The sequence below is a fragment of the Sycon ciliatum genome, chromosome 10 (assembly GCF_964019385.1).
Source record: "Sycon ciliatum chromosome 10, ocSycCili1.1, whole genome shotgun sequence".
Taxonomy (NCBI): domain Eukaryota; kingdom Metazoa; phylum Porifera; class Calcarea; order Leucosolenida; family Sycettidae; genus Sycon; species Sycon ciliatum.
Genome location: NC_088652.1, coordinates 25,709,133 through 25,721,321, shown reverse-complemented (window position 1 = coordinate 25,721,321; position 12,189 = coordinate 25,709,133). Strand labels below are relative to the sequence as shown.

General features: G+C 48.1%; 1 protein-coding gene across 2 annotated transcripts in view; it reads right to left on the bottom strand.

Annotated features, from left to right (window-relative positions):
- The window catches only part of LOC135825636 (uncharacterized), a 28,596-nt gene that overhangs the window by 15,129 nt on the left and 1,278 nt on the right, over positions 1–12,189 (bottom strand). The window contains exons 2-4 of one of the 2 annotated variants that reach the window (XM_065338249.1): positions 9,196–9,348; positions 1,821–1,880; positions 1,064–1,198 (exon numbers count right to left, since the gene is read on the bottom strand). In XM_065338249.1, coding sequence (XP_065194321.1) covers positions 1,064–1,198; positions 1,821–1,880; positions 9,196–9,348 — 348 coding nt within the window. Of the gene's footprint in view, positions 1–1,063; positions 1,199–1,820; positions 1,881–2,824; positions 2,896–9,195; positions 9,349–12,189 lie in introns of those variants that run through there. The other variant, XM_065338250.1, reaches the window with a different exon arrangement.

Sequence of the window (12,189 nt, the reverse complement as noted above, 5' to 3'; positions counted from 1 at the left end):
GGTTGGCCGCGTATAATGCAGTTCGTACTCGGTCAAGTGGATTACATCATTAAAATGACATCACTATGCCAAACGAGTCGTGGCACAGGATAATATATACAGTGAAACCTGTTTAAGGCGACCCCTCAAGGGACGAGAAAAAGTGGTCGCCGTGGCCAGGTGGTCTTCTTATCCAGGTTCAGTGGGTCACATTGACCATATCCACATGTGATACATCATTTTGATCAGTGCATCACAGTGCACACACCGATGCTCCTCTAGCACGACTCATGTGCCTGGGGTCCTCAGGCTCAGCCCTGTCAAATGTCGTGCATGCACCATGTACGTCTACACTTCCTGCACTGATGTGTAGATCTACCGTGCCTGGTGCACCATGCAAAGCATACATTTACATGACTAGCACTGTGCAACACGGTCGCTGGTGGGTGGTCGCCGGTCGCGTTGAGCGAGTGGTCGCCTTATCCGAGGTGTTTTGAATGTGAATGCGTCCGTGACAAGGAAAAGTGGTCGCCATGGTCGAGTGGTCGCCATGGTCGAGTGGTCGCCATGGTCGAGTGGTCGCCATGGTCGAGTGGTCGCCATGGTCGAGTGGTCGAGTGGTCGCCATGGTCGAGTGGTCGCCATGGTCGAGTGGTCGCCATGGTCGAGTGGTCGCCATGGTCGAGTGGTCGCCATGGTCGAGTGGTCGCCATGGTCGAGTGGTCGCCATGGTCGAGTGGTCGCCATGGTCGAGTGGTCGCCATGGTTGAGTGGTCGCCATGGTCGAGTGGTCGCCATTACAGGTTTTACTGTAGTTGCATTGTCTTAGAATGCTATGAACGTAGTCTACACATTTTCGGCTCATTCAAATTTCGGTCTCCCAGGGTTAAAACCCATTTTGGCCGCATCAAATTTTCGGCCTGTACTGCTGCCGTCTGTATACACTGTCACACTGAACCTTGCAAAACAAAATGTCGGCCGCAACAAATTCTCGGCCAAACATGACCAGGCCGAAAATAGCCTAAAATTTATATGCGCTGAATTTGTGTAGACTTACAGTAAGTGGAAGTGGTTTTGAACTTACCGTCACTGCTTGCATGAACAGTGATCGTCTCTCCAGTTTGGATACTTCACTTTGCAATGCCAGCAGCACGGGAGACTCTTGCAGCTTCTTGTCAACGTGTAAGGAATTCTTGGAGCAGATCATGTTGCCGTCAATCTGTGCAAGAGATATGAGAGGGACCAGATGCAAAGGGAGGTGTTATTATGGAAAGGGAGGGAGAGAAAGAGACAGTGTGTGTGTGTGTGTGTGTGTGTGTGTGTGTGTGTGTGTGTGTGTGTGTGCGTGTTTGTGCGTGCGTGTGTGTGTCTGTGTCTGCGTGTGTGTGTGTGAGAGAGAGAGAGAGAAAAGAGAGAGAAAGAGAAAGAGAGAGAGAGAAAGAGAGAGAGAGAGAGAGAGAGAGAGAGAGAGAGAGAGAGAGAGAGAGAGGAGGAGGGAGTGAGCGAGTAAGTACGTGAGTGAATGTGTGAGAGAGTGAGTGAGATAGGAGGAGATACTAAAAGAAAACACACGGAAAAAATGGATGCACCAATTATACGCCTTTACAGAAGAATACTTAGCACAGTGGGCTTGTTGACTTCTCAAAATGAACTGTTTTTCTGTTTTGTTTTGTCTATGCTCCCGAATGAACGCGGAAAGTGGTGGTGGGGCCCTGCTGCTCAGCCGACCTTGGCGGTCTCGGCGTCTGCACAGACAAAGCGTGCCAAGAAAAAATGGAGAAGGACATAAGAGAGAGAGAGGGGAAAACAAGACGTAGCAGGTCCAGCAGACCAAAGTGTACCTTGTCATTGCCCGTGAGTGGTATCATTTGTATGACTGTACTGTCGCCGACACCTTGACTCTGCAGTATATGACAACACAATACAATTCACCAGATATACAATGTACAACAGGATGAGAAAGTGTGGAATACTGTAAAAGCCATTATTCTAACGAGGCGCATATATAACGATTTCCCAAAATTGACTAGTTTACGTGTACCAAAGGTAACGATTCTCACTCATTCTCCACGCTCAATAGGACAGTATATGTATCGATTTCTGTATAACGATTTCTATTTTAACGACAGATTTCTCCTCGGCACTTCGTTATACATGTATATATATACACACTTGAGAGGGACGAAAAGCGTTTCTTCTGTAACTCTGAGTTTCACGGTTTTAACCGATCATCAGACAGCAACTCTATATATATATATAATATATATAATATAATATACTCAATCTGCGGACAGCATGCTGTTTCGTTCTTTTTGAACTCATCAGCGCAGCACAGAGGAAATGAGGCCGAACCTGATAGCAATGGAAATAAAAATTTCCAATCAGGCCCGAACGTACCTTGCCAGAGTGCTCAAACTGACAAGTCAGTGAGCTCTGCATAACGCAAACAGCAAAGGCACTACCCCACGCAAGAGTGCTCAACTGCTACAAGAGCAGGAGCGAAATACTCAATCTGCGGACAGCATGCTGTTTCGTTCTTTTTGAACTCATCAGCGCAGCACAGAGGAAATGAGGCCGAACCTGATAGCAATGGAAATAAAAATTTCCAATCAGGCCCGAACGTACCTTGCCAGAGTGCTCAAACTGACAAGTCAGTGAGCTCTGCATAACGCAAACAGCAAAGGCACTACCCCACGCAAGAGTGCTCAACTGCTACAAGAGCAGGAGCGAAATACTCAATCTAATATATATATTATATCAGTTGGGGTGATCCCGTCCGACGCGAATAGTGCTCAATAGTACGGGGGTACTAGAGCCAATACACACTGCACGATCAGGTCCTCACCAGAGATACATCATCGTTCTTTGCAACTCTGAGTTTCATGAAATGAATCAATCATCAGGCAATAGAAACAAACTGATACAGGGCAACTAGATCACTACAGGTTATATACCCAGTCAGACAGCAAGCGCGAAAGAAGGCACTAAGTTAGGGGTGAGAATATTCCGTGCTAAAAAAGCAGGCTTCAGGTGGCAATGTTTAGGGCTCTGTACTTGTACTGTGTGCATGTGTTGGATATGGCGTTGGGTATGGTGTATGAATTGGCAGAGTGTGCAGGCTGTTCACGCGATGCTCATACGTAGGCAGGGCGTTGCATTTGGCGTATTGGTCATTCTAGGTGACTCCTTGGAAGTTCACGAGTCGGAACTTGTTTGCGTGCCTGCACTTTGCGACGACTTCGCTCCTCTTGTTCAGTGCCAGGGTCTTATCAGCAATTAGGATTCTGGCCTTTTCAGTTGTGCAGAGTTTGCATCTTTTTGTTGCAGGGTTGTAGGAGCTGGTCCTGTCTTTTATCTGCCAGGTAAGGTGGTACTCTTCCTTGTTTTCCTTCTTCTGCCACAGGTGTTCCGACAGTGCGGTCTTTTTTCGGTGTTTCTCGTGTCGGAAAGACATAGTGTGATTGTTGTACCGGAGCTTGAATGTTGTGTCTGCCGAGCCAATGTACACCTTTTGTTCCTGGACAACACTTACACCGAAATCAACAACGAAGCAAAGCAGCTAGCAGAGAAGCTAAACATCAGCGACCGCGTAGACATTATGGCAAAATCAGAGGCGTTCATCACTCTTAAAGATCACAAAGACCGATTCAAGAACGACCTGCCCTGCCGACTCATCAACCCGGCAAAACCGGAACTGGGTGTCATCAGCAAAGCGATCCTCGACCGCATGGTGAGCGCTGTACGTGTGGCAACTGAAATCAACCTCTGGAGAAGCACCGTATCTGTCATCGACTGGTTCAAAGGAATAGACGACAAGAGCAGACACACATTTGTTCGTTTCGATGTTGTCCAGTATTATCCGTCAATCGCCGAAACGCTCCTCAAAAAAGCCCTCGACTTTGCAGAAACGTACACTGTCATCACAGATGAAGAAAGAAACATTGTCATGCATGCAAGAAAGTCCGTGATATTCAAGGACGGCCGAGTATGGATCAAGAAGGGCAACGGATCCATGTTTGATGTCACGATGGGATCGTTTGATGGTGCAGAGGTGTGCGAACTGGTCGGAGCCTACCTGCTGAACCAGCTCGCAGAGCACATCCCCAAAGGACAAATCGGCCTCCACCGTGATGACGGCTTAGCCATCATAAAGAACGCATCCGGTGGTACTGCAGAGCAACTTCGGAAGAAACTGACGGCAGTCTTCACGGCAAACGGACTCCGTGTCACCATCGACTCCAACCTCAAGGTGGTAGATTTCCTTGACGTCACGTTCAACTTAGCCACGGGAGCTTACCTACCACACCGGAAGCCAGGCGACACACCAAGATACATCCATACCCACTCAAACCACCCACCGAATATACTAAAACAGCTTCCGGCGGCTATCAGCAGACGTGTCTCTACCAACTCCTCAGACATCGACGCATTTAACCAAGCAGCCCCCATGAACAATGCAGCACTCTCAGCCAGTGGATATACAGAAAAAATCCAGTACACTGAACCAACGGAGCAAAACAAAGAAGAAAGGAAAAAGCGAAACAGAAAACGAAAGATCATATGGTTCAACCCTCCCTTCAGCCGAAACGTGAAAACGAACGTCGCCGCCGGATTCCTGAGGCTCATTGACCGGCATTTCAGAAACAGCGAGCTAAAAAAGATATTCAATCACAACAACGTCAAAGTTAGCTACTCCTGCCTCCCCAACGTCGCAGCCAAAATCAGCAGCCACAACAAACAACACCTCACGGAAAAAAGCCCAGAAAAACCATGTAACTGCAGGAAAAAAACGGAATGTCCGCTGGATGGCCACTGCCAAGCCACACAAATCGTCTATGAAGCCACCGTAGTCTGCCAGGAGGAACAAAAGGTGTACATCGGCTCGGCAGACACAACATTCAAGCTCCGGTACAACAATCACACTATGTCTTTCCGACACGAGAAACACCGAAAAAAGACCGCACTGTCGGAACACCTGTGGCAGAAGAAGGAAAACAAGGAAGAGTACCACCTTACCTGGCAGATAAAAGACAGGACCAGCTCCTACAACCCTGCAACAAAAAGATGCAAACTCTGCACAACTGAAAAGGCCAGAATCCTAATTGCTGATAAGACCCTAGCACTGAACAAGAGGAGCGAAATCGTCGCAAAGTGCAGGCACGCAAACAAGTTCCGACTCGTGAACTTCCAAGGAGTCACCTAGAATGACCAATACGCCAAATGCAACGCCCTGCCTACGTATGAGCATCGCGTGAACAGCCTGCACACTCTGCCAATTCATACACCATACCCAACGCCATATCCAACACATGCACACAGTACAAGTACAGAGCCCTAAACATTGCCACCTGAAGCCTGCTTTTTTAGCACGGAATATTCTCACCCCTAACTTAGTGCCTTCTTTCGCGCTTGCTGTCTGACTGGGTATATAACCTGTAGTGATCTAGTTGCCCTGTATCAGTTTGTTTCTATTGCCTGATGATTGATTCATTTCATGAAACTCAGAGTTGCAAAGAACGATGATGTATCTCTGGTGAGGACCTGATCGTGCAGTATATATATAATATAATATATATAATAACTGGTTTGAGGGAAAGAGACAAACGGGAAAAGTCTGAAGAAAAAATTGACTGTCACCACCAGGACTCGAACCAGGGACCCTCGCTTGTAGCCAGCGATGCTCTAAACCAGAGCTATGGTGTAGTCGTCATCCCAGCAGAGGCCGTTCAACATTTTCTTCAGACTTCATATATATATATCGCTGACGAGTTCACAAAGAACGAAACAGCATGCTGTCCGCAGATTGAGTATATATATATATATATATATACACTCAGACACAAAGGATCTCCAAGTTTCTCAGTGTTGCTACTCTGAGTTTCGTGCAAAAGCACTCTTCAGGCAACTTACTCTTCTCTCACATCAGTATCCCTTTACATACCAGAAAAGACGAAAAGAAGCACCCTAGGTGGGAATCACAGGTGGAGAAAAGAAGCACGCTAGCCAGTCTAGGTGGGAATCACAGGTGAAGATAAATGTGGCAAGTGTGGTAGTGTGAGCAATCGCGCAGGCCGGCTGGTGTGCATAAAGTGAAGTAGGATGTATGCACATTAGATAGCAGGAGTTCTGTATATGTGTAACAGATAGCAAGCGCAGTCTACAGTTCAGGTCACCTCCGATAGGAGGTACTTGGTGCTGTGGCGACATTTTGTGACCAGGCTGCATCTGGTGTTGAGGAGCGATGCCTTGTCACTCTTCATTATGGCGATCTTCTCCGATAGGCATAGGTTGCACCGCTTCGAGGTTCTTTTGTAGGCGCTGGATCTCTGCCTGATTCTCCACGAGATGTTGACGTCTTCACCTGCCTCCTTCAATGCCCATGCATGCTTTGACAATTCTGTGCTGTTTCTGTGTGGGGCATTCCGGAACGATGACGTGTGGTTGTTGAACCGGAGTTTGAACGGGGTTTCGGAGATGCCGATATACTTCTTCCGGCTGAGATTGGAGTCCACTGTAGCTTCGTACACTATCTCGCTGGCGTTGCAGTCCCCGTTGAGTGGGCAGTTTGCTTTGATACGGCAGTTACATCTCTTTTCTTCCGGCTGTCTGAGGACTTTCGCGTTGTGGCCCTTGATTATTGAGGCTAAGTTAGGCGAACAGCTGTAGCTGACTTTGATCGTGTTTTTGTTAAATATTTTTCTGAGGGCAGATCCTTCTGGGAAATGGCGCTTGACAAGTCTCAGGAATGTCGCGCCAACATCAGTCTTCACGGATTGGCTGTACGGTGGGTTAAACCAAATGATGGTCCTCTTCCGATTCTTTTTCCTCCTGGCTTGTCCTTCTGTGTTCGCCAGTTCCTCGTTATAGACGAGTGCGTAGTTGAAGCCACTTTTTGAGAGAGCTGCAGCGTACGTGGGGGCAGCCTCTTCAAAGACTTCTTGATTGGCAGAGACGCTCGTTAGGCGCTTGTTGATGGACTGCGGCAGGTTTTTGATTACTATTGGAGGATGGTTAGACTCACGGTTAAGGTAGAGGGGCGTGTCCCCGGGCTTGCGGTATGGCTTGTAGGTGCCTGTTTCGAGGTTTAGAGTGACGTCTAGGAAGTCGGTTACTTTTCTGTTGACGTCGATTGTTATTTTCAGGCCGAGTGATTGGAACATGCCGATGATGTTCTTCCGTATCTTGTCTGCTCTCCAACCCGGCACTCTCCTTAGGGTAGCTAGGCCATCATCACGGTACAATCCGATTGATGGCTTGTCGATGTAGCTTGCCAGCTTGTTCAGGAGTAATGCGCCTACCAGCTGGCAGACCTCAGCTCCGTCGTAAGACCCCATGGTTACGTCAAATCCGTTAGCGTTGTCCTTTTTTACCCATGTTTTTGATGCGTCAAATAGCAGAGATCTCCTCGCGTGCATAATGATGTCTACGTCGCTCTTGCTGACGTTGGTGTATTGCCCCGCAAATCTCAGTGCTTGGCGGAGGAGGTCTTCTGTAATTGACGGGTAGTAGCTGACGATGTCGAAGCACACGAAGGTTCTCTCATTTTTGTCGTCCAATCCTCGGAACCAATCTAGAACCGATGCTGTGTTTTTCCATAGCTGGATGTCAGTCGCTTTGGTGACCTCAGTTGTGATCCTGTCCAATATTGTTTTGCTGATGATGCCCATCTCGGCCTTTGCTGGGTTGATTAACCTGCATGGCAGATCGTTGGCGAATCTGTCTTTATGATCCTTGAAGGTCAGGAATGCTTGAGACTCTGCCATCGTGTCCATGCGGTCATCCAGCGGCTTCTCCATGTTTTGTGCGATGCTCTTTGCCTCTCTGTTGATGTCCTTATACATTGCTGCCGGGGCTGTTTTGTATGCCTTCGTGACATTGTCCTTCAGTAGCTTGTTGTACCGCTCGCGCGATACCTCGTACAAGTTGCTGGTTTTGTCGGCTTTGACAATGACTTTGTCGGATTTTGAAATGGCCCGGGATTTTTCCCTCAGGTCGTATATATATATATATTAAAAGCTTTTCACCCATTTTCATCAGTAGATACATGGGAATGAGCAAGAACGAAAACGAAGCCAGAATTTATACTGGGGGTAGAGAATCAGCAAGAATATTCTTACGCGCCTCAAGTTCACACTACACTACCATAAGAATGTATGGAGCGGTGGAAAAATGCGGGAAACCATATATATATATATATATATATATATATGGCGTTTACAGTAGACTGGCAAGGATAGAAGCACGTGGAACTGAGCAATCAGCCCTGTGCAGCCTTGCTATGGACAGGAAACCGGGTTAATACCCCCCAAACCGGAAGGCGGATATTTCTCTGCCTCTCGGGTTAGGAGCAGCAACGCTAGCAAACCGCGAGACGTGGGCGGGGCTTGCATTGTAATGCATTTCAGTGGCGGACAACGGCGATACGATAGCTAAAGGCAGGGACAATCACTTGTAACAAACAGAATGACTGTGTTTGAATTTTGATTGTGAACTGATGTGGATACCATAACACCAATATCACAATTTTCAATCTGAAGAGAAGGCGCAGTGGGATTAATGATATTATTATGTCCACAGTTTGCGTGCGACTCACACCAAGTTTACCACATCTGTAGGAACACCACCACCCTCAAGGATCAAGGCACAGATGCAGCTCCTAAAGCGGTGGGAGTTGAGTAGATCATATCCACCACTATCTAAATGGTAAAAGACGGAAAATCCCATTAACTACGCCCATGTCCCCCCCCCCCCCCCCCCCTGGCAGACCACGAGTTCCCAATTAGAAGTGAGTAAAGGGATCAGGACATGACTTGACAAAGGCACAGGATCCAGACTGACTGCATCCTGCAAGAAGCAGGACTTAGCGCTGGCAAAATTGCTCAAATTAATGGATTTCGTGTTCCTAGCTCGTTTGAGTCAACACCATAGAGGGTGAATAAGGGTCAGGGGCATGGCTGATCACTCTTTCGGGGGGGGGGGGGGTGCATGGCCGCATATGTGTAGGATGGCTGGTGTATATCATTCACGGTCATTATGTGCATGCTGAACCTAGGTCAACATTTTCAGGGGGTGTACGTGCCCCCCCCCTAAAAATTTCAACCAAGGTCAACATTTTTAGGGGGTGTACATGCCCCCCTCCCCTCCCCCCCCCTGCACGTCACCCATGGGGCTACGTGCGCCCGAGGGCCTAAGGACAGTACTTAACAAAGGCCTCACCTCCAGACTGACAGCATCCTGCAGGAAGCAGGATTTGTAGCGCAGGCGAAACTGGTGAGCCGACTTTCCCCAGTCGTTGAGTGAGTGAAGCAACTTCGCTTTGATGCGCGCCACCGTGTCACGGCCATCACACATCACCACAAACGTACGACCCTGGTTTAGCACACGGACACACACAACACACATCACTACCAATCTACAACCCTGGTTCAGCACATTGAGACACACCGCACATCACGACAAACGCACGACCCTTGTTTAGCACACGGACACACGGCACATCACCACAAACGTACGAACCTGGTTTAGCACGAGCACACGGACAACAATGCATTCAGCGCACGAAGCAGAGAAGACGCTAGAAATTTCAACGAGGCCTTTCAAAGCCATTGGTGATATATTGGAACATTGGTGATGTGAAGTATTTCATGCAACAACTTTTTTCGGAAAAGATCTGGGTAGTCAATAGCTGTGACGGGACTGGACTTAGAGGTCATTTTCCCATTCCATTTGGCTTTCGAATGTCGCTGTGTCACAATTGACTCTCTTTCTGCATGCTCTGTATTATGATTATCAAATGGATTAGTCATGTATCATGAACAGCTAGCCTATGGCTATATACTCTACAACCTATTCACCTGTAGGAACACACCTCATTTGACTGCCAACTCCACATCCTTATTCTAACTCATCCATCGTACTCCGAATACAGCAGGGAGTCGAATACGACTCCCTCTCCATTGCAGCAGCATTATGGAAAATAAGAAGCTGGCCAACGGCGACGGTTCCCCTCAGATCTTGGTTAGTCCAGAAAGAAAGTGTTTGATTCGTAGTGTTGAGTGATTAGTATTCTTGCTGTTACTTTAGCTCAATACAAAGGGATCAGGGGCGTCGGACAAGCGAGGGTCACTACGGTATTGACCGGACAGTAAAACCTACAAAGGCGACCACTAGGATAAGGCGACCACTAGGATAAGGCGACCACTAGGATAAGGCGACCACCTGTCCAAGAAGACCACTGAAACCAGAACCAAGGGATGTTATTTCCAGTCAAACCACCCTGGATAAGGAGACCACCTGGTAACAGAGACCACGTTTTGAAGGTCCCTTGAGCGGTGGTTTTAGACGGATTTCACTGTACCACTATTGGCCGGGCATGCTAGCTCTACCCTAGGAATCAATAGCATACACTGACCAGGGCACTCGATTTCGAAATTTGTCAGAGGAGCCACCCAACCCCACGAGTAAATTGTACTTCCGGTGGCTGACAGTACCACCCTGAAATACCTTCCGACGCCCCCTGTTTGTTTGTTTTGTTTGTTTGTTTCTTTTATTTGAATTCGTTTAGAGCACAGGCAATTCTGCCTTCTCACCAGAGGAAAAACCTCCGGTTCCTGCTAAGAACGAATATAATATTATGAGAGAAGGAAATATTAAAAAGAATCATAACATGATAATTCCAAAGCACAAAGTTTGTATATAATTCAAATGGGTGTGTGTATGTGTGATGGAGTTGGACAGCGACTGTCTGCCATTGAGTTTTTCGGGCTACACTGGTCAAAAGCGCATGACATGCGCATTTTCATTAAATTTTTATACATTCAATGATTGTATAGCACGCAATGCCCAACCAACCGGGCATATACACACCCAAGGGAATATGTACATAGGAACTCGTACACATGTCAACAAACAATGGATCACTTGTAATATTTCGCTACTCCGAGTTTCATGCACTGTGTGCAATCATCAGGCGAACAATATTCAATGCAGACTGGTCAAAGCATAATGGGAATTTAAGGTGGATGCAGGCGGAAGCAAGTGTAAGGCTTAGCGGGACCCCTGATACATAATCAATGGGCTAACTTGCCGGCTGAGAAGTGTGTGAAGCTGAGTGCTAGATGACTATAGCATAGTGGGGCAGTGCAATTTGCCAAGGCGCTAGCTGTTGGATGCCTGTACTACAGCAGAGCCAATTTGCAGTGGGGGGGGGGGGGGGTGCCAGCTGTTGGATGCCTGTACTACAGCAGAGCCAATTTGCCAAGGCGCTATCTGTTGGATGCCTGTACTACAGCAGAGCCAATTAAGTCCGACGAGTTACAGTTAGGTGCAATGGCGGCACTTGCCTCTTTGGTGGTGTTAGGATTCAGGTGTTGGGTGCTGGATGCCTGTACTACAGCAGAGCCAGTGAAGTCTGAGGAGTTACAGCTGGGTGCGATGGTTGCACTAGCCTTTCAGGTGTGAAGATTCAGGTGCGTGCTGGATGCCTGTACTACAGCAGAGCCAGTGCCACACCAGGACATGCCTTGCTTAGCAAAGCATACTGGATGCCTGTACTACAGCAGAGCCAGTATGCGCTAGCCGTGACAAGGCCAACTGCCCGCTGCGTGGAGCATGCCAGACCGATTGTGTCGTGTACGAAGCAGCCGTGGGCGGCGCAAACGACCCGAAGTACTACATTGGTTCGGCTGAGACGCCCTTCAAACTTCGTCACGCCAATCACAAGACCTCAATGCGGCACGAGAAATACCGCAACTCCACCGAGCTGTCAAGCTACGTTTGGTCGCTCAAAAACCAGGGTCAGGAGTACAACGTGTCATGGAATGTCAAGCGCAGAGCCAAGTCGTACAGCCCAACAACTAAGCGCTGTAACCTCTGTCTAACAGAGAAGCTAGAAATTATCACGGCCGACAAAGCAACCCTCCTGAACACAAGGTGTGACCTCATCGCCAAATGCCGGCACAGCACTAGATACCAGCTGAGCAAGTATTCAGGTGTGACTTAGCCAAATAGCGCATACTGGCTCTGCTGTAGTACAGGCATCCAACAGATAGCGCCTTGGCAAATTGGCTCTGCTGTAGTACAGGCATCCAACAGCTGGCACCCCCCCCCCCCCCCCCCCCCACTGCAAATTGGCTCTGCTGTAGTACAGGCATCCAACAGCTAGCGCCTTGGCAAATTGCACTGCCCCACTATGCTATAGTCATCTAGCAC